This window comes from Solanum lycopersicum, chromosome 10, assembly GCF_036512215.1.
Source record: "Solanum lycopersicum chromosome 10, SLM_r2.1".
NCBI lineage: Eukaryota > Viridiplantae > Streptophyta > Magnoliopsida > Solanales > Solanaceae > Solanum > Solanum lycopersicum.
In genome coordinates this window covers 61,942,936-61,964,912 of record NC_090809.1, presented here as the reverse complement: position 1 = coordinate 61,964,912, position 21,977 = coordinate 61,942,936, and the positions used below count along the sequence as shown (strand labels likewise).

General features: G+C 34.5%; 4 protein-coding genes across 13 annotated transcripts; 1 reads left to right on the top strand and 3 right to left on the bottom strand.

Moving 5' to 3' along the window:
* The first annotated feature begins 1,573 nt into the window (after positions 1-1,573).
* LOC101247676 (pentatricopeptide repeat-containing protein At5g65560) lies at positions 1,574-9,343 on the top strand. 6 transcript variants are annotated; one of them, XM_069289730.1, is made up of 8 exons: positions 1,574-4,685; positions 5,649-5,722; positions 6,117-6,206; positions 6,648-6,774; positions 6,908-7,331; positions 7,425-7,691; positions 8,015-8,342; positions 8,912-9,343. In XM_069289730.1, exon 1 carries the CDS (start codon positions 1,747-1,749, stop codon positions 4,486-4,488), a length of 2,742 nt encoding a protein of 913 aa, XP_069145831.1. In that variant the 5' UTR covers positions 1,574-1,746; the 3' UTR covers positions 4,489-4,685; positions 5,649-5,722; positions 6,117-6,206; positions 6,648-6,774; positions 6,908-7,331; positions 7,425-7,691; positions 8,015-8,342; positions 8,912-9,343. The 6 variants fall into 6 exon arrangements, with proteins under 6 accessions (XP_069145831.1, XP_069145830.1, XP_069145829.1 ...); XM_069289733.1 differs by lacking the exon at positions 6,648-6,774 and having other exon boundaries at positions 1,639-1,792; positions 2,155-4,685; XM_069289729.1 differs by lacking the exon at positions 6,648-6,774 and having other exon boundaries at positions 8,023-8,342.
* A 109-nt stretch (positions 9,344-9,452) lies between these two features.
* On the bottom strand, positions 9,453-11,427 carry LOC101247381 (syntaxin-121). The gene is made up of 2 exons (XM_004249355.5): positions 10,728-11,427; positions 9,453-10,140 (listed from the first exon to the last, which is right to left on the bottom strand). Exons 1-2 carry the CDS (start codon positions 11,216-11,218, stop codon positions 9,720-9,722), a joined length of 912 nt encoding a protein of 303 aa, XP_004249403.2. The 5' UTR covers positions 11,219-11,427; the 3' UTR covers positions 9,453-9,719.
* Positions 11,428-12,561: 1,134 nt separating this feature from the next.
* LOC101265980 (nuclear transcription factor Y subunit A-2-like) lies at positions 12,562-16,849 on the bottom strand. 5 transcript variants are annotated; one of them, XM_019216175.3, is made up of 6 exons: positions 16,712-16,849; positions 16,592-16,625; positions 14,298-14,345; positions 13,880-13,944; positions 13,532-13,672; positions 12,562-13,286 (listed from the first exon to the last, which is right to left on the bottom strand). In XM_019216175.3, the coding sequence occupies exons 3-6, from the start codon at positions 14,317-14,319 to the stop codon at positions 12,945-12,947; spliced, it is 570 nt and encodes a 189-aa protein (XP_019071720.2). In that variant the 5' UTR covers positions 14,320-14,345; positions 16,592-16,625; positions 16,712-16,849; the 3' UTR covers positions 12,562-12,944. The 5 variants fall into 5 exon arrangements, with proteins under 5 accessions (XP_019071720.2, XP_010312213.2, XP_019071719.2 ...); XM_010313911.4 differs by lacking the exon at positions 16,592-16,625 and having other exon boundaries at positions 16,712-16,839; XM_019216174.3 differs by having other exon boundaries at positions 16,592-16,788.
* Positions 16,850-17,429: 580 nt separating this feature from the next.
* Positions 17,430-21,830, bottom strand: RPA32B (replication protein A 32 kDa subunit B). Its single transcript, NM_001329419.1, is given in 10 exon segments — positions 17,430-17,785; positions 17,885-17,953; positions 19,041-19,117; positions 19,233-19,325; positions 19,416-19,494; positions 20,766-20,843; positions 20,933-20,974; positions 21,111-21,208; positions 21,299-21,409; positions 21,672-21,830. Coding segments are annotated over 10 exon segments (843 nt in total). The 5' UTR covers positions 21,783-21,830; the 3' UTR covers positions 17,430-17,700.
* Positions 21,831-21,977: the final 147 nt, after the last annotated feature.

The following is a 21,977-nucleotide window of genomic DNA, read 5'->3' as shown; positions in this document are numbered from 1 at the left end:
CCAGAGACATAGAAGAGTGGCAAACGAGGTGTGACAAAGGTGAGCAAGTGACTTTCCCCTATCGGAGAGTTTTCAATCGCGATCCAAGCTGAGAGCAATGAATCAAAACCTTTCCTAATAAATACAATATTCGTCGAAAGTGAATTCGTGAGAAAACTGATTTTGTTGTCTATGTTCTATACATGCAAATTCATTTGAATACAATTTATAACAAATTACACTTAATTTTGGCTCATGTATTCCGAGTTACATGGATTTGGACGTATTTGAACACACTAAATTTTAATAAGAAAATATTACAAATTTAGAGGATAATTAAGTAATTAACTCCAAAATTTGTGATGTTTACATAAATATACTATAATACAAAAATATTTATCATTTATAGCAATAACATTTTTTTTTCACTTGACCATTTTTTAATTTATTTATAATACAAGCTTAATACACATTACAAAGATAAATTTATTATTCAAATATAATACAAGTTTTAACGATGGATAATACAAAGATAAATTTATTATTCAAATATAATACAAGTTTTAATGATAAATAATACATTTATCACACATTTTAATAAACTTATAATACAATGTGACAATTTTTTACCAAACAAACATAATATATTTCAAAAACAATTATAATTCAAATATATTGCATACATAATTCACTTTTAATACATATTAAAGATTTATCACAATATTACTATAAATAGTAATAAACAAAAAATATCGCTAAAATCAATAATTAATTTTTAAAAAATATATTTATTCATGTAATTTTTCCTTCCCAAAATTTTAAGTAGATTGACATTTATAGTTAAGGGCCGTTTCATTTTAAAGCCCAATATTTCTGTTGGGCCCTAATGTTCACGTTAAAGTTCAGATCCAAAGATTGTGGGCTTGACGAAGGGCATAATCATAAGGCAAGTTTTTGCATAATTAACCTATTTAAGACAATTTTTAATTTTTGTCCTTTAAATTATAGACTAAGTAATTTTAATTTTGATCTAATTTCGTATCAAATAAGTTGTGCGATGTCTAATTCACAATACACATTTATAAAACTTCTACATCTTTTAGGCTTAAGTTTAGAGAACTTCTGCATTATCCATTAGAATTTTTTGTTGGAATAAGTTCTCTCTTGAGGCAAAATCTTGTAGGGTTTGAAAGAAAGAAAGTAATGATTTTGAACCCCTAAACAACTAAGTCAACGTCTAATCTTATATTCAAGAGGTTCAAAATCAATATATAAATGTAACTTTTTGAGGAGAAAGTCCGGGTGAACCCCTCGACGTTCTCTAGGTCCGCCCCTGCTATCGAGCATACATTCGATAAAAGCTAGGTAAGATATAACTTGTGATATGTGAATTAAGAACTTCTTAAGATATAAACATAACATTCTGAAACTGAACTTATACCTCTAACGACATAAGTTTGATACAAATACGATAATATATCACATCCCATCAACCAAAGATCTTCTAAATGTGGTTAAAATTTAGAATTTTTTTGGCCAAACCCTAAATTGGGTCCTAAAAGTGGTTATTTTTGTGTTAATTTTTCTTCAATTTGCAACTTCACCCCCTCTAATGTCAGCGTACTATCACTGGAGTCCGCCTCTGTCACTCAGCAAGAAAAAAAAGTATTGCCACAGACCAAATCGCCGCTCTGTTTAGCTCCATGAATACCCAAACTTGATCTCTCCTCTCTTCTTCTTCCTTCTTGGAATCGATTTTCCAAGACAATGATACTATGGACGGCGTTGCCTACTCCATTTCCATTTCGTTCAGGTCAGTCGATTTCTCTTTTCTTCACCTTAATCAAATCTTTCCCATTTTCTGTAGCTTCTTCTTCTTCTCCTTCATCCATTTTGTCACCAGAAGAATCAGAACCCATTTCCATTGACCCCCTTTCTTCTCAGCTTCTCAATCTCCTTTCACACCCAAATTGGCAAAAACACCCATCTCTCAAGAATCTAATTCCTTCACTTTCCCCTTCTCGTCTATCTTCTTTTCTCTCACAAAACCCAAATCTTAACCCCCATATCGCGTTTTCCTTCTTTGATTACCTCTCCCGGATACCCTCATTCAAACCCAGTGTTCAATCTTATGCACCCCTTTTGCGTATTTTGATTTCCAATAAGCTTTTTCAGGTCGCGGAAAAAACGAGACTTTCTATGATTAAATCATGTGGAACAACTGAGGATGTCGTTTTTGTGATGGGTTTTGTGCGGGAGATGAATAAATGTGAAGATGGGTTTAGGTTTAAGCTTAATGGGTGGGGTTATAATACATTGTTGATGGCGTTATCTCGGTTTGTTATGGTTGATGATATGAAATGTGTGTATAATGAGATGTTGAGTGATATGATTAAACCTGATGTTTATACTTTTAATACGATGATTAATGGTTATTGTAAATTGGGTAATGTAGTTGAGGCTGAGGTTTATTTGAGTAAGATTTTTCAAGCTGGTTTGATGCCGGATACACATACGTACACGTCGTTTATATTGGGTCATTGTAGGAGAAAGGATGTAAATAGTGCTTTTAAGGTTTTTAGGGAAATGCAGATAAAGGGTTGTCAAAGAAATGTGGTTTCATACAATAATTTGATTCATGGATTGTGTGAAACGAGGAGGATTAATGAAGCGATGAAGCTGTTTTTGGAAATGGCAGATGATGGTTGTTCTCCAAATGTCCGGACATATACAATTCTCATTGATGCGTTGTGTCGGTTGGATAGGAGGGTAGAGGCATTGAGTTTGTTTGATGAGATGAGGGAGAAAGGTTGTGAGCCCAATGTTCATACTTACACTGTTCTCATCGATGGTTTGTGTAAAGACTCTAAGCTTGACGAAGCAAGAGAGTTACTAAATGTTATGTCGGAAAAGGGGCTAGTTCCGAGTGCGGTGACATACAATGCTCTGATTGATGGATACTGTAAGAAAGGTTTGGTTCATGTTGCATTAAGTATTTTAGACACAATGGAATCGAAAAGTTGTCTCCCAAATGTACGTACATACAATGAATTGATTTCTGGCTTTTGTAGGGCGAAAAAGGTGCATAAGGCAATGTCACTACTTGATAAGATGCTTGAGCGCAAACTATCTCCTAGTAATGTCACTTTTAACTTGTTAGTTCATGGACAGTGTAAAGATGGTGAAATAGATAGTGCATTTAGGTTGCTTAGATTGATGGAGGAGAATGGATTAGCTCCTGATGAGTGGAGTTATGGTACTCTAGTTGATGGCTTATGTGAAAGAGGTAGAGTTGAAGAAGCTAACACCATTTTTAGTTCTCTGAAAGAGAAGGGTATAAAGGTTAATGTTGCAATGTACACTGCTCTAATTGATGGACATTGCAACGCTGAAAAATTTGATTTTGCCTTCACATTATTTAAGAAGATGATCGAGGAAGGTTGCTCCCCAAACGCATGTACTTATAATGTGCTGATTAACGGGTTGTGTAAACAGGGTAAGCAACTAGAAGCGGCACAATTACTTGAAAGCATGGCAGAAAGTGGTGTAGAACCCACAATCGAATCCTACAGTATTTTGATTGAGCAACTATTAAAAGAATGTGCCTTTGACCATGCTGACAAAGTTTTTAGTTTAATGATGTGTAGGGGACATAAGCCGGATGTCTGCATTTACACTTCATTTCTAGTTGCATATCACAATGAAGGTAAATTGAAAGAAGCGGAAGATGTGATGGCTAAGATGGCAGAGGCGGGAATTAGGCCAGATTTGATGACCTATACAGTAATGATTGATGGTTATGGTCGTGCAGGATTATTAAATCGAGCCTTTGATATGCTAAAATGTATGTTTGACTCTGGATATGAACCTTCTCATTACACCTATTCTGTTTTGATTAAACATTTGTCCCAAGGAGGACTTGATCTCAAAATAGAGGCCAGTTCCATTAATATTGCTGATGTGTGGAAAGTAGTAAAATATGAAACTTTGCTTAAACTCTTAAATAAAATGGAGGAACATGGATGTCCTCCTAATACAAACGGTTTTAGTTTGCTTGCTATTGGTCTCTGTAGAGAAGGACGTCTTGAGGAGGCTTCGAGGTTACTTGTTCATATGCAGAGTTGCGGAATGTCTGCTTCTGAAGATATGTACACCTCAATGGTAAATTGTTGTTGCAAGTTGAAAATGTATGAGGATGCAACAAGATTTCTTGACACAATGCTTACACAAGGTTTCTTACCACGCTTAGAGTCGTACAAGCTCCTTATATGTGGGTTGTATGATAATGGAAACAATGATAAAGCTAAGGCAGCCTTCTTTCGACTTCTTGATTGTGGGTACAATAATGATGAAGTAGCTTGGAAGCTTCTAATTGATGGCTTACTTAAGAGGGGACTTGTAGATAGATGTTCTGAGTTGTTGGATATTATGGAGAAAAATGATTCTCGGCTTAGTTCCCAGACATATACATTTCTGCTAGAGGGACTTGATAGAACAGACAACAAATGAAGAAGTTCCAGCTATTTGTGATTCTATTCGATATGTTTGTTCAGTCAAGCATGTCCACAACTAGATCTTCACGTGCGCCGAATAATGGTTTCGCATTTATATTCTTGTGGGCTGTTCCTTTTAAGGGGAATTTTCCTTCCATGAGATCAGTTTGGAGTCCCCATATGGTATATGCAGCTACCTCTGACAGGTAACAGGCAAGTATCCTTTGCTTTCTTTAACTTGTTCTTCCACTCCTCCGTCCATTTTCATCTTTAGCGTGTTCTTTAGCATAATGTTTTTTAAATGGGCGAGGTGCTACATTATTCTTTAAACTATAAATACACTTGACTTTTGAAATACTCTCTTTATTAATTATCAAGGAACCAAGAATAGGAACTAAGTGAAGCACCTTAAGCTTTTTATGAACATCTTCAAGGTTAAGGTATCTCTCTAAAAAGTAGTTTGAAGAAATATGGTAGGTGTTTGATTTTGATGAATCATCTGTTTGGGCTAGCAGCCATGAGCTGCTACTCTGTGACAGTCACAAAGGGTTTTCAATAATAAGCTAGTTTTCTCCTCTCTAAAACAACAATAATTTAAGTAACTTGCTACTAGAAAAACATCTTATTCATCAGAGATGGAGTCAAGTTCCATTCTTCTTTTCTTTGAAGTTTTAAGAGAAGTACTCTTAAGCAAGATTCTGTGTTTTTAAGACTCTGCTAGAATTCACATTGTTAAGCAAGATGGTTTTACACTGAAACCTTACCCAGCCTCAACCCCTCCCTTATTATATGAGGAACACTGTGTACTATGATTCAGTATGTGCAATTCTATTTCCTTTTCAGGATAAGTACTACTCTGTCTCTTTAGGTGGTACATATTGCTAGATATTTTCTTGACGCTGATGATTTCTAGAATTTCTATTTTGCTTGTGGGATTAAGTCATATGTTTGATGGTTTCTTTTTATATTCAACTTGTGTTAAATGGTACACATGAGTAGTTTTTGGTCATGACGGGAGGTTAGGCTTGGGTTTGTTTGACTCATCAGGCACGGAAAGTGGCTTTTTCTATTTTAAATCTTTTAGTTCTTTCCTTCTATTGCGATTCCTTCACCATTATGTGTTGTCTTTTCTCACATTTGTATTTCTTGGTGTTGATCCATGTGATTTTTTTATAGGTATGTTGATCCATATGATTAATCTATTGTCTTTCTCCATAAATCAATTCGCAAGGAACCAGTAGAGACAAAAGGTTGGTGTCTTATCTTTTATAATATTCTACATTGTTTTCTATGTATTTGGTTTTGGACTGTGCGGTTAGTACTCTGCTTCAAAAGTCGAGAAAGCAAGGGATTGGAAGAGACAAGTAGAGAAAATCAAAACATGTCTCTTGCCTAGTTTGGTCGTAACCTATGTGGTGGTGGGAAGTTTTGGAAGAGACCACAGGGAGGAGATAACATTTCTCTGGATAAGCAAGAGAAGAAAATCATTTTCTTTTCACTCTTTCTCATATTTCTCTTCATTTCCCTTTAGAATTTCTCTCCTTTCCCTTAGTTTTTTTTTTATATTCCAAAAATAAAAGAAGCAATTAGACTAGAGATATTTTCTTCTCCTTATCCATCCTCACATGTTCTTCATCTATGCAGGGAGGAGCGCCAGCACTTGATGTGCCAGAATTGTTGGCATATTAGTTAGGCAGTTGCGCCAATTTCTGGATCAATTTGGAATAAGAAAAGGTAATAGTTCATTTGTGATTTACAAATATACGAGTTGACTTTCGATTATCTTAGTTGCTTATATTCTGTTTGCATTACCACTTTATGGAATGCTAAATGTTGGATCTGTTTGCAATACTTGACCTGTGCATTTAGTCTGCGTGAGTGCTCTTTATTTCCTTTTTCTTTTTGATGCTTAGTATATTTAATTGTTGAAGGTAAGATAATCTTTACTAGCATAAGTAACTATGGTGATATTACCTATGCTCCTGTTTTGATATTTTATCAGTGCTTAAACTTTGCTCTAGATATTCACTTATTCTTTTGGACATATATAGTAGGACAGATAGCCTACTCTTGCACATTAAGTAGGATGTTTAGCGTACCTTTGCATCAAGGTGTGAAATTTCTAAAAGATATTCTCATTTTGTATTTATTGTAAATTGTTGCACATATATACAGGAACATTTTCATCTTGTATGAATTCTGCAGTAGGACTGTTACTTACAGGCTTTCAACCATAAAACGGGATAGTTTCTCCGTCATTTATCCTTGACATGTCCAACATGAAGCATTTACATGATATACTGTGAGTAATAGATAGATGTTAGTTGGATGTCATGATTTAACAATCAAGCTTTTGATGTGTCGATGGATGCTATAAGTTATCTTCTCTGGCTCTTTAATTTATTTATCAGAAAAGATTGTGGATGTCTGTGCAGCAAGGGTCGAAGCAAACATTTACTACACCACTTACCCGGAGGAGGGTCCTCATGGTTGAAGGTGAAATTATGAATGATGATCTGGATATAAGAACCATGGTCATGTTACGAAAGTGGATTTTGAGGGGATTCTACAGAGCAGAATCTATAAGATGATAGAATGCATGTAGTCACAACGGCTAGCCTTCCTTCGATAACAGGAACTGCTGTAGATATTCTATTCCGAGCAGCTCACTTAGCCAGATCAGAAAAGCAGAATGCTATGTTGCTGGTTCCATGGCTATGTAAATCTGACCAAGAGCTAATTTTTCCAAACCATCTTTCATTAAGTTCTCCTGAAGATCAGGACCTCTATATATGCAATTGGCTCGAGGAGCGAATTGGTTTCAAGGCTGACTTCAGGATTTCATTTTACCCTGGAAAGGTAGTCCCTGATTAACAGCTAAATAAATTATAATATGACAGGCGAAGATGTTGAGATGGATGTGATTATTGACAAATATTTTTTCCCTTGCAGTTCTCCAAAGAAAGGCCGCGTATAACACCATCTAGAGACACTTCTCAGTTTATCCCGTCAAGGGATGCCGATGTTGCAAAGTTTTAGAGGAGCCAGAACATCTCAGTGTACCACCCAGGCTAATGTTGGAGTGATAAATTTAAATCATCTTGTTGGTGTTGTCCACACAAATTATTTGGAATATATCAAGAGGGAAATGAATGGGGCTCTTCAACTTTTTTTGTGAAACACACTAATAATTGGGTAACGAGAGCATACCAAAACAAGGTATGTTTAGTCTATGAATTAATTCTCCTCCATAGAAGAAGAAAGAAGGAAACTGTGGTCACATGCATTAAGCATTGGAAGACGCCTTAACTGCATTTTAGAGCACCACGTCCCAGTGTTTAGGAAAGCGAAGCGAGCCTTCTACGCTTCACAGACTAGAATGAGTATGTGAGCGCTTCATTGCTTAAAGCATGAAGTGGGGCCTCAACGCTTTTTTCTGCTTCACGCTTCCCTGAACACTGCCACATCCTTTTATTAATATTAAAACACCCTACCTGTTATTTCATTTTTGTCTTAATTGAGATGTCAATATTGCTGTTTAGCTATACAGGATTTACCCAAGTCTTTGGTCTGCAATATACACTGTGTCAGTCCAAAGTTTCTGAAAAAGGAGAAAAAGCGGCAGCAGATAGACAAAGCGACCAGCTAGTTTTCTCTAAATGAGCATCTTTCTTAGGCAAAATGGTCTGGGCGAAGGGATATTGGAAGTTGATAGATCTGTTAAGCAAAGCACAAGAATGACCTTAATGGCTTTAGTTTGGAGGTATATGGCAATGAGAAAGATGCTCATGAGGTACAGAATACAGCAAATAGGTTAAATCATGATGTCAGCGTCATGAAAGTAGAGACGATCCATGACTCTCTTCATAGGTAAGAATCCTTATATAGAACTTGTTACTAATGAAGAATGTAGAGGTTGTTACACACAATAGGGCATTATTTAGTGCGTACTTTTTCCGTTTTTGTCCAATGATCTATAAAACATCATTAGGGATAACATTCTGTTCCCTGTGGCAAAATAATTTTAGAATTACTGTTAATGCATAAATGACTAAGATGGTAAAGATTATTCATTTTATGTGTGCCATGTTAACCTGAAAACTAAATTGATCGATGTAGAGTATGAGACATATATACTCGCCCCGGAGTTTTCAATCTTGGGTACAAATGTTCTTATTCATTTAAAGGGTGGAATCTACTTTACTTGTATAAAGTGTTAAACTATTTCTCCTCGATATCTGCAAATACTGAATACAATTTTTTTTCTTGGGATTTTTCATCGACGTGGTACTTCCAATTGCTAAATCTTAAGCTTGAACAACGATGTTGAATGCAGACCCTTTGCTGCCTTTTATTTGATGCTAGTTATTTTTTTCCCCATTTCCTTGTTCTCTGTTAGTTTCTTTACTGTTCAGCTTTTAACATAGTTTTGCTTGCAGTGCTGCGCTTTGCACTACCATGGCTGAGCTCTTGCAAATGGGGAAATTTGGACCACTGTCGGATGAATTTTTCCAGGTATACCCAAACCTGCTAGACTTACACGATGCCTGAAGACTTTGTAGCTAAATTTGAAGAGATCATGTCTGGTAGCCTCAAACTCTCACTCACGAGGAACGATACAAGCTTTCATGAGAAGCTGCTACACAGATGTTCATGGAATATTCTGACCTCGATAAGGTTTTGACTGGTGAAACCAGACTGGACAGGAGACGTCGGAAGGGCCCTGGATTAATCTTATAATGCTATGCTGGTAACACTACAAATATAAGAAGACATCTCATGTGTGCTGTCTAATTATGCTGAATCTCTTGTTTTTAATTGTTCTGTTATCAAACTTTTCTCAAGGTTATAGTAAACTTTTACAATTATAATATGACATGTTCTTTGAAGTTCAGTACTGAAATTGCAGGTTTAAATCTTCTTAGTGTCATGCAACATGCATTTATAAATTCAGAAAAGTTTCTCAAAGAGGAACAAAAGTTTTCACCAATAAAAGATTAGATTTAAACCCAAATGTGTATAAACAAAGCAAATAGCACAAAACAGTCTCCTTCAGCTCCATTTCTACTTGAGCAATAAGTTAATTACAAAGAGAACTCCAAACAATAGAGAAATGAAAAAAGAGAGAAAGAAACTCTGATGCACAAAGCATCTCGTGTTGATGCAGGACACCCTAAGGGGATGTTATCTTGACGTGCAAGTATTAGTGACTAATTCCATGGTTCGAACCCAACGTTTGAGTGATTCTCATTTCTTCCATGGTTGAATAGAAAGAACCACCACCAAGACAATAATGAGCAAAATAATAATGGCAATACAAGTCCATTTTCTTGAACTTTTCTGGTGTTTTCTTGCTACCTCAAGCTGCTGAGCACCACCTCTGACAAATGAATTGGCTCTATTAACTTGACTTTCAATGTCATCTAGCTGTGCTCCTTGACTTTCAACTAAAACAGCCATGTCCATGAAAACTTGATGCAATTCTTTCAGATTTCTCTCTAATTCCTTCACAGCTTCATGCCTCTCTTGAATCTCCATAACTGTGTCCATTACTTGTCCTCTTCCTTGCTCCTGTATTGCTTTCTGCAAAAATGTCTCACTTTGGCCAGTCGATATTAGAGTATCTAGTGTACCTTCATCTGGATTTTCTCCTGTCACCGTGTAGTACCTGTTGATTTTAACTCTTAGACTATGATTTCGAGTCTCATCCACATGATACATGACCACATGAGAGGATAAAAAATGTGTCTTCAAATGAGATAACCACATACTTTAACCTAAACAGAATAGTTAAAGGTCCGGAGTTCAAATGTCATTAGAAAAATCTCATATTTACCCTTGATACATAATGGAGCTTGGATCGTGAAGGTAATTTTACACCATAGTCTAAAGTTGAGGGCCTTTGTCTCGAAGAACTAGACCTACTCGTTTCACCCGGAGCTCCATGAATCCATAAGAAACAAAGACATAACAATTTACTATCGGCAGGAACACGAATGAATCAAAAGTCAAACAAAAGGCAAAGATGCTCGGTGTAATTTCACAAAGTGAGATCTGGAAGGCTAGAATGTACGCAAACCTTACAGTTTCCGATAGACCCTCGACTCACAAAAGAAAACAGTCCAAAGCAGTCCAAACAAAGAACAAAATGTAAGTTCAGATAAACAACCAACTGAGCTAGTAACATTTCTCGAGAAAATAACATATAGTAACAAAAACATGAGATGCAAAGATTTAAACTTTATTCAACAATACCTTCTTTGAACAGTTTCTCTATACTCAGATGCCATTCTTTGCCTTAATTCATTGAACTGATTCATAGATTCCTGAAGTTTTTTCCTCAATCCATTAACAACAGAGGTTCTTGTTCTATCAGATGAACTTCCAGGTCCACAACCAGGTACACTTCGATTAGCAGCATTCGATCGATCTAATGCTTCTAAACGAACTTTGATGAACTTCGCCTTTTTCAAAGCTAACGAAACATCATTATCCATCTTTTTTCTGAGATCTTTGACATTTTTAGCATTATGCAGAGTCTTGCTCTGTTCATGTGAATTGTGGAGTTGGGTATGAATCTTTTCGAGTTCTTTAAGCTCGTCTTTAATGGTTTCTACATCTTCGAAGAATTTGTCAAGATTTACACCTCCTGTTTGTTGTCTCATTTGTATTCCAGCTGATTCTTGATTTGGGGATTGTTCTTCATTTCTGAAACGAGAAAATGATCCTGAGAATAGATCATTCATTGTGAAATTTGAAGATTTTGATTGGAAATTTTGGTTGAGATGGGGTTTTGAAGGGGGTGAAGTGGGGTGGGTGGGGGGTGGGGGGTAGGGGTAGGGGGTTGAAACTTGAAATTAACTAGTTCTTGAATGGCAGGCTGGAGAGAAGACTTGTCAAAATGGTTGTCTACTTCAACACCAATGGTGACAAGTTGGAAGGAAAAAAAAAATATGAGTTTAAAAAGTCAATTGATATTAATGTATTATAGTCTTCACTATTCAATCTATATTAAACTAGATAGTGACTTTCGAGTTTGTGATAGGATGGTGAATACTCCTTCATTCTTAACTAGATGTTTGTTACGTATTTAATGTTGAGTAGTGTGAACATCCTTCTTATGACAAGGCCTACCAGGGGCTAGGATGGTTCGGGTCGGAGTCATGATCGCACATGGCGCTTGCATGGTGAGGATTTAGTTAAAAGATAAAATTGGGATTTTGGTGTATGATATAACTTTGGCATGATGGTAAATCATTGATTCTAAGATTCGAGAGCTGAATATAGAGTTGTCTTTGGTTTGAAGTTCATTGGTGCTTTATCGATGTGAATCTAAATTAGTCGAGCTAAAAAATGGATACGTAATACCAAGTGAGAAATCAAATAAACAAATATAGAGATTGTGTGTGTACTTCTCCATCTTTAACTAAACATCACTGGCTCAAGTCTAACCAAAGAAAGTTACGTAATATATAGAGACTAAAGGTTATGATAGGATGGTGAATATTCCTTTATCTTTAATTAAATATCTCGAGTTCAACTCTAACAAAATAAATAAATATAGAAACTAAATGTTATGGTATGATGCTGAGTATTCCTTCATCTTTAACTAAATATTTCGAGTTCAAGTCTAACAAACAAAAACACTTAATATATAAGGACTAATGTATTAAAGGTTATGATAGGATCGTAAATATTCTTCCCTCCTTAACCCCATGTCTCAGGTTCAAATTTTGAATATGTAGTGAGCTTTGATCGGAATCACTCTACCTTCTAAATTGAACTTTCCGACACTATTTCAAAGTAATATGACTTTAAAGCGAATACCAAATATCGAAATGAAACCAAAAAAAAGAAGGGAAGGGTCAAAACTCAAAAAGTATGGTTAAGATTGACTGTGTCTTCAGAGAATTTTGAGTACCAAAGAGAATGGTCTCATCTGAATGGCTGTTTTGGCTTACATACTAATCATGGAGAAATTATAACACTATTAATTTGTCATAAGTAACAAATAAAGATGAAAAACTAATACTAATTTTAAATGGACTGAACATCTGAAGCTTGAAACAATATAAGACACGTCACACGATTCAACATCAGAAACAATGGATTGAGATTAGTCTTACTCTGATACCATAGTACAAGTCCAGTCTCAAACACACCAAATACTAAATCATACTTCAACTCAATTTTTACAAACAACATATACACAACATCACAAACTCGATAATTTTGAACCTTCATAAACTTCTTTCGATTTAGGATATACGTCCTACTTTTAAAAAAGAAGTGCATTAAGGTTTTAGCACTTCGTAACATCCATGTAGCTACCTGGATAGCTACATGGAATGATATATGATAAGCAACCTTAATGAGTATAGCCAAGGATGATCTGCCTATTCTAGCAACCAAATCGCGGTAGGAACAGAGTCCATAGCCCTCAATTTGGTTGTCGTAAGGGTAAAAACGTCATCAAATTCTGAGGTTGTTGCAGCAGCAGTTATCAACTGCTGCTACAGAACCCCACTTACTGGCCATGAGAATGTCATGGCCAGTATTCGTTATATCAAGAAACGCATCAATAGAGGAAATAGTGTTAGTTGTATCCTTTGTTGAGTTAAAATTGAATACACCACACTGCAAAACTTCAGAATTTTGTGATCTAGTGTGATGACATTTCTTGTTGCTAGTCATGGTTGTACCGTTTGCATCATTGTTGATACTTCCATCCGTCTTCCTCGTGTTCAAGAAGCGCCCTCCACCTCCTCTAGGTCTACGCTTGGCATGGAGATGGCGCGAGAGGTGCAAGAATGGCTGTATACATTAAACCAATACAAAATTAAGCAACCATAGTGAGCGAACATGAAAAAGAAATTTAGGTACGAGAAAATATAAAGTTAGCTGGAAGTAATCTCTTCGTCACAATTAACTATCATTCATTTCTATAGGGAGTGCTCTAAGCTTTATCATTTTGCTAACATGAAAACGCCAGTTGTTATCATAGTATAGTGCATGAGTCAAAGTCATACGTAACTATTTAGTCAAAAGAAGAATTTTACCTTGCGCGGTTTAAGTAAGTTCTTCTCTATTTCCTTTGCGCGGAATTTTCTACGCCTAAGTATCCCATGATATTGCTTGGCATTGACGAATATTGGGGTTTCATCATGAGAGGTGAAGTTCAATGGTAGCATAATCCGGCCCTTCAAAATTTTTGAGAACACAAAGTCCATTATTAGTATCGTACTTTGTGCAATTTGATGAATAATTGATGATAGTTCAAGCAGAGAATAATTCGTAATTCTGATATATGAGATACGAAACTCAAAAAATAAGGATACTTCAGGTGTGATGGTATGATAAAGCTTTTATATCGACGATATATATAATTTTAATCTAGAAAACTTTACCAGAGGTTGACCAAATAAACCTAGATCAAAGTGGCCTTGATAGTCCATATTATATGATTGAGAGTCTGCATAGATATTAATAAGAGTTTAATGGAAGTTCCATACAAAAGCATATATAACTCCAATTTTCTTTATTATAAATCAATTTATAAGGTATCCTTAGTAAAAACATATGAAGGAAAGGTGAAACTGGTAAAATAGTGAGTCGATAATCTCTCAGAAACAATATGTGCTTAAACCCATGGTGAAGCAAGATTTAAAATTAGAAATAGAAAGTTTATTGTAATTTATTTAATTACAATCAAAACACATATTTATATTATATCCTTTATTATTTAATTCCAACATGTACTATAACTCAGAATTGTTCCCTATAAATAACCTAAATTTACTTAAAAAAAGATAAAGAGAATATTACCAAAAGACATAGGCTGCTCCATAGATAATATTACTCTAAAATAAATTCCTGAAATCCAACAACAAACAATAATTGGACATCAAATTAAATAAGGCAACAATTTTTCATACTTCAATTTCACCAACCAAATTATACAAAAAAAATAAATAAAAAAAATTGAACTTCTTAAACAGTGGTTAAACAACATAGAATAAAGAGTGGTAATCAGTTGAATATTAAATCATATTATGTATATATAAAATTGAATTGTGTATACATACAAATCGAAAATTACACTATACATAAAATCTTGAAGGATATATTTATTTTATTTTTAAAAATTAAAAACCAAGAAGTTAATTAGCTGAAAAAGAGAAGAGTGACATACTCACAAAGAGAGGAAAGAAATGTCAAATAGATAGAAGTATCTTAAGAAATATAGCCTAATTAAAGACTATATCATAAGGGGGAAAAAAAGGGAAAATGTTTATATTTTTTTTTCCTAATAAATCTTGTCCAATTGGTCCCTAGCCAAGTGTCATCAATTGTATGTATGTGCACTTTGATCATGTTGTTCATAAGCTTTTTAGAATACCTATGTGATTAGGTGTACCTATAGTTTTATGTTATTTGGGTAATGTCATTGTACAATTATAATTTAATAATTTTGATTCAAATTTTATGACTTTAGCTATTCGATTAATTAGTTGAAGGGCGTATGAGGGTATTCTTGAGATAAAAATATAACGTTAAGAAGGATACGATTAATCTATTTCATATACATTTTGTATTCTTAACTTTATGATATACATTGTTTGATACCTAATGTTAACTATAATCTTGTAGTATAAGTATTTGAGTTAATTATGTGTTTTGAGTTCGAGTTTTAAAAATAAAAAAAATATTTGAATTCCCCTTTAATGAATCTTAGTGTTTATATATGCCAAATGTAATGTTGTGGGTGGGGAATGACTAGGGCTTTTTGGATAATTGATAATTGAGGTGGTTCTTTTTTGGTTTCCACACTTGGCATAAATCTATACAATTGGCTCCCACTATTACAATTGGTTGGTGAAGTATTTAGTATCTCTAGATGACCACTATTGATAATATCGAATGTGGTACGATGAATAAATATTTTCGTCTTTAATATAAAATTTTAAATTTTTTTTTTTTTTAAAAAAATCATAATAAAAAGTGTTTTTTTTTTCCTTCAAATGAATCCTATAAAGTAAGAACTTAGATTAGATTAATCAGTAGATATATGTATGAGCATATGCATCGGAAAAAAACATTGTTATGTTTTTCTTTTCCTCTTTTTCCCTCATAATCGTGATATTCAGACTAGCTAATGCATATCTCGATTAATTTTACATAATATTTGTTATATATTTTCCACCAATAATAAGAATTATATATCAAAAGTAATCATCTACTGTATTTTTATCTTTGCTGAAATTTGAACTTAAAACTTCATAATTTTTGGTTCACCTTGTTGATCATAAGTCTTTGACGGTTTTTCTCTTTGTTTTTTGTTGTTGAACACTTATAAATCCTAGTACACTTTTATTTAGGTTAAAATCATGACTTGTATGGCAAGAAAAAGTCCAAATTCTTTTGATCATTACTAGAAGTTTTTAAAATCACAAAAAATAAATTATATAATATTCTTTACCCAAAAAAAGGAGGAAGAAGAAGAGGAGAAGCTTCAAAGAACTTCAAAAATGGTTCATAGCTTTAGATAATTATTGCAAAAAATGGCAAAAAGATGTCTTAAATGGAACTCATCATACTTTGCCAAATGCATCATTTACTACCAACATTAGTAATGTTACAATTTTTTTTATCATTCTTTAATGAACTTAATTTTGATGATGTATAAATAAATTAATAAAAACCTATTCTAACAATTCTTAAATGGTATATTAATCAACTACATGAAAATGACCTAACCCTTATTAGGTAACTTTACTTGGATACCTTTTTTGGTAAATAAATATACACATTGGATATATATTAAGATTTCCAAAAATTATTACAAACTCAACGCATTACTGTAGAATGAATAAAACTTTGCAATAATTTTTTTTGGTGGATGATATATTGAAGATTTATTGGAAGCCATAAGATAGCTACATGTGGAAAATACTCATTAGTGCCACATAGAAGTTACTTATATGATTCTTTTTTGTGGCAAATCTTCCAAAGATTTAACTTTTTCATTAAAGTACACAGGAGAATATTTTCAAAATTTCTTTTATTTATAATTTAAATATTTCAGATTTAAGCTTTTAAAACTGAATTTTTCTATTTACCAAAATCGATACACCAAAATAGAAGTACTGCAACCTGCAAATTCACATTTAATGAAATTTTAAGATGAATATTAAACATCAAATTTTTTTTAAAAAAAGAAAGGGAATGCTAGAGAGCACCTATCATTGGACTTGTGTGGATATATGATGAGAACTTTTAATAAACCAACTTTATCAAAAAGGACAAGCCAACAATGAACTTACCTGTATTTATATACATGTTATGTTAAAAAGACATTATTAAAACCTCTTTCAAAGGGGAAAGGAAGAAAAAAATATATAGACATGTGCAAATCTGGAACCATAATAAATGAAGTTTGCTCATAGAAAAATATATTTTAAAAAAAATTGAACGTTTCCATCAAAATATTATCAAAAGTATGGAAGAAAATCTATCAAAAAACATCTTCGAAAAGTTCTATTTGTGATAGTCTTATAAATATATCATATATTAAATTTTAAACCATATATAATAGACAAATAGTATACTAAATACTGACTTGACTAATCAGTAAATCAAGCTTTTTACTTAAATACTGCTAAACATTTTAGCGATTCTGAATGTGATGACTATAAATCAGTATCTTCCCGACCCAAATGAATTAAAACCAGAATCTTTCAGTGAGGAAGGGACCACCTAGCAAGTCGAGGTTGGTCCCTTGTTATATTCATGATCATAGTATAAACCAAGATTTTAATTACTAATTTATCACATTAGGTAAAATTAGGTTTGTTTAGTATAGCAAGGTTTTGATCTATTAGTAAACCTCATTGTTGAACCTTTGCAGAAAGTCCATTAAAAACCACCTCTCTATTTTCACAAAGTAACGATAAAGACTGCGTACAAATCACCCTTCTCAGACACTACTGGGTGTGGGTTGTTGTATGGTGAATCTTTAGACTTCATGTTCCCAAAAGACAAGGCGATACTGTTTCATGGCTAAAATTCTAAAAGATGAGATAAAAGTTGCAATAGTCAAAAGCTAACAAACATAGAGCACAAAAGACTCTTTGAGGGAAGAAACAACAATATATCCAACAAAAACAGCACATAATTACAGGGAAAAGGACATATCTTATAAAGTTGCTTATCAATTTCATCTCCAACATCAACCGTTTCCAGTAGACTTGTAGTGAAACTCGTCTATTGTGGTGTAAATTAGACCTTCTGATTCGAGAGACTCAAGAGCTTCTCTGTCATACAGAAACAATAAGGAATAAGGCAATAAACAAGAGCAGAAATGATCTACTGTTATTAATCATGAAAGAGAACGAGAAGGGAGAGAGAGGTACGAGATCTTCTCTGAAGGGAGTTGTAGCTGTTGGACTAGCTGATTGCGATGAACCCCTTTTTCAAGTGCACTGAAATAGAAATGATAAGAGAACATCAAAATCGTTCAAGGAACGTGGAATTCATATTCTCTATCAATTACGAGCAAATAAAATACATTTTCAATACTATGTTGCTTGGACTCCCCCAAAAATGTTGTCACACCCCTGTCAGATAGGTTTTGGAGGATCCAGCAGTAAACTTTAAGATCCAAGCAATATAGATAAAAAAGATTATGAAAAAACAAGAAAAATTAAGTCAGTTGGGGGACAGTTTTCAATACTTGAAAACGAATTTGTTTGGTTTCCGAAAAATCTAATTTGAAGATGTTCGCAATATCTACCACAAGAAGTCGCTCCTTTCTTCAAAGGCAATCCTCTCAAAGTTCTTGTTGTTACATAGATTGAAGAAGCTCTGTTTTATAAACAGGAAGATGAGGAGATAAGTCGCAAAGGATATTCAAATTCTAAGTGTTTTTTTTTTTTGATAACCGAAAAATCTGTATGTGACCCGCCCTTTGGACCACAGCCTTCTAAACTCGTTGAATAATGGGTCTGCCCTTCTCCACTTAAATATCGGGCTTCACTTTGCATGGTGTGGGGTTTGAACCTCCGATCTAAGCCACAGATCCTCCACTTTTTGCCACTCGAGCTAGGCCTTGGGGGCAGATTCAAAGTGGATTAGACATGCGAAAAAGGCGTCATGACCCACTACCTACGGATAGGCGAGAACAGACTCTTTTAGACTGTTATCACTTATCTGTTCTATTATCCATACATCCCTTTCTTTTCCTTAAGATATTTTAAGAGGCATTGAACCCACCTTAGGTGCTGACTGAGCGCAAAAGCAAGACAAGGGATAAAGGAGAAGTACCCAAATTGGACTAAAGCAAGTGAATGATTTGAAATTCGAGTTATACCAAGGAATAACACTCTTATAATTTTATTTCAATGTCATGTGACAGAACAAGATTATCAGAAAAAATCAGCAGCCATTAAAAAGGCACTTCGACATGTAATAAAAAGTGTTCATTTATACAGATCTGATTTTATTAGTATTTGCACTAGAACTGCAAGCACTGCCCAGTGAGCGAAAGTGCTGGAGATTCAAATGACTTACAGGCATGACGGTTGTTGCAAGTAGTCCAAGACCATCTTATCTACACCTCTGATCCCATCCATGCTGTATCCGGGAAACTGAAACATGAAAGATAAAGATAAAATTATTGACTACATAGGAAATGTGATGTCTGAAAATGCATATAAAATTAACTACACAAATTAAAAGGAAGAAAAATGTAATTTGAAATACTTGATTTGACGCTGAAGCTTGGTATCCCTTTAGAGGAGTGTTGAAAGATGAGCTAGGCACTTGAGATGGCATAGAGGAACTATCATGTTGCTTCTGGAGTGGCAAAGGAAATGCAACTTCAATCAGAATCTTATGTACAGCATATTGTTTAGCTCAACATATGCAAGGCAGTTTGTTAAATACCCGTAGACTACTGTTGTAGCTATGAACATAAATGACTTGAGCAAAGTGGTATGCAATCTCATTGTAGTCATCCACGGGCCTAAAAACCACACATATAAGAAATTAGGATCTTTACCACCAACTCGTTAAAGCCGATACAAAGGTAACAGGGGCGGGGGGGCATCCTGCCTCCTCTAACCTCCCCAGAGCCATAGTACAACAACATACCCAGAATAATTTCACATGCTCAGAGACATAGGATGATAGAAATAACAACTCACGTGAAAGTTTTCCATGTTTCCTGCCCTCGCCATTCATACAATATTAAAAAAGGATAGGTGTGCTGTTCTGTTAAAGATGCTTTTTCATATACCAGAATCTTTTTCTTGCAAACCATCTTTCCATGTCAAGTTGCAGGCAGTTTCCCGGATGTTCATTGGTTTAAGAACAAATTTTTTAAACATGGTTAATGAAAATAATAATCACCAATTATACATGGCAATATAGTCGACAAATTTGGTTTACCCAGTTATTGATTCAACACAACTAAGGGATTTATCAAACAATGCAAAATTGCCCATTTGTAAAAAATTTACACACCAGTTTGCTCAATTGTTCTCCTTGTGCCTGTTCACAGGCATGGAACAGATATAATTGCCTCATTTTGACAAACAACTATCATGTCACGTGCTTCTGAGAAAATACTAGTTGTACACACTCCCTCCAGGCCTCCACCTTCTACCTGATGAACTTCCTCAAAAACCTTACCTCCCCAAAAAGAAAAGTAAAAAAGGTTTATGCTAATTAAGCAATTATAAAAACAGAAATATACATGTATAGTCAACACTTGAAAAGGACAGAGGTCCTAGATAGTAGATACATTACAAAGAAAATCAACTAATAAAGCCATGCGGGGATTAACTAGGGGAAAAAGGGAAAGTAACTTACTAAGACCAACGAGGACCTTGAAAATACTAAAAATCAACATTAATATAAATTTCATCTTTTTGCAGTGCCTCAAGTAAAGATAAGTTAGTAACTTTGTGCTGAAACAATGTTGTGCTTGCATACACGAATGCTGGACAGATTACAAACCACGTATTAAAAATCTTTTCTTTGAGAAAACCTAAAGCCCCACAGAATAGCTTTTCGCAAGCCAGAGGCAACCACCTCAAATTACCGGAGAAAGAGTAATAACTTGTGCATGATTTTTCTTTGAGAAAACCTAAAGCCCCACAGAATAGCTTTTCACAAGCCAGAGGCAACCACTTCAAACAACCAGAGAAGAGTAATAACTTGTGCATATGCTGACCAACATTAATATACTGAAGGGAAACAAAATGAGCAATTCAGAAACCCATACTGAAATACCTGACTGAGTAAGCCATCAACTGCTTTTTACCGTGAAAGCCTTTCAAGTGTCCATGGACTCGAACATACATACCATTTCTATTTAACAAAGAACCCAAAAAATATAATAGAACATGATATTAAAATATTTTAAGTGAAAAAATAACAGTATTGAGAAGAAGAATTACGTGACTGCTTCCATTTCCTTGGTATCAACAGCTTCATTTACCCTGCATAGTATGCATCAACCAAATTTACAATTAAATTTTAGAAACACAAAGTCAACTATGTCGAACATAGTAGACTGTGGTTTAGTGTTTCACACAAGTAAAACAAAAATGAGGGAAAAACGAAACTGACTATTACCATCGAAAACAGTCGAGGCGCCCTGTTCCATCATCCACCCCAAATGATACATCTGTAACCCTTTCCACTTTGTTGCATAAAATACCCACCAGTTTTACCTACAAGCATGTCAAATTCTAAATCATACATATCTTATAGAGCATAAACTCCCAATAAAACAGCAGGAACCACGAGTATAAAAGACTAACATTATTCACATCAACTCCGTCAACGAGAAAATTTGTCTTATCATCACTTGATTGAAAGGCTTCACTAATTTGCTTGACGGTTAATGGAATCAAAGTCTGTGAATCACGATTCTACCAATAGAGAAACAAAAAGAAAAATTTTAATAAAAATGTTAAGAAGTAAAATTCAAATACTTCTCAGAAAAAGGGCTAAAAAACCTAAAATCCGCAAGCAAAAATTTTGCTTGATAACTTCTAGTTTTCTGTTCAGAGTTCTCATCTTCTTTGTTCCTATCAGTTCCAGCAGGGAGCAATAGATATTTATGGAGAATAATAGCATAACGAGAAACTAAAGCCTTGTTCACATTTTATATGCTAAGGAAGTAAAATACACCTTGGCCGGAGAGAAAGAATGATCACCGGCGGTTTGAGTAGCCTGCGACGGCATGAAACCTCCGCCGGAAAACGCCGCGTTGCCGTCGAATTGGTTGTTCCCGCCGTACATCTCTCCGTCACTTTGTGTCACTCTATCGGGTTCCCGCCTCTTTAACTCTTCCTTCTCCAGCAATCTTTTCGCGCTTTTAACACTAAAATATAAGAAAACTACGATTTGGCCGTTCAGCTTTCTCAAAAGTACTTTCTGCGAAAAACTATTTTCTTTTTTTTAACTTCCGTTACTCTTTAAAAACACTTATATTGG

Coding starts and splice junctions, on each gene's coding strand:
- LOC101265980 (XM_019216174.3), bottom strand. CDS start 16,670: ATGTTTAATATTCATCTTAAAATTTCATTAAATGTGAATTTGCAGGTT. Junction 14,346..16,591: donor ATTTTGGTGTATCGATTTTG/GTAAATAGAAAA, acceptor GTTGGATTTCAG/GAATTTATTTTAGAGTAATA. Junction 13,673..13,879: donor GTTTATTTGGTCAACCTCTG/GTAAAGTTTTCT, acceptor AAAATTTTGAAG/GGCCGGATTATGCTACCATT.
- LOC101247676 (XM_069289732.1), top strand. CDS start 1,747: ATGATACTATGGACGGCGTTGCCTACTCCATTTCCATTTCGTTCAGGT.
- LOC101247381 (XM_004249355.5), bottom strand. CDS start 11,218: ATGAATGATCTATTCTCAGGATCATTTTCTCGTTTCAGAAATGAAGAA. Junction 10,141..10,727: donor AGAGAAACTGTTCAAAGAAG/GTATTGTTGAAT, acceptor TAAAATCAACAG/GTACTACACGGTGACAGGAG.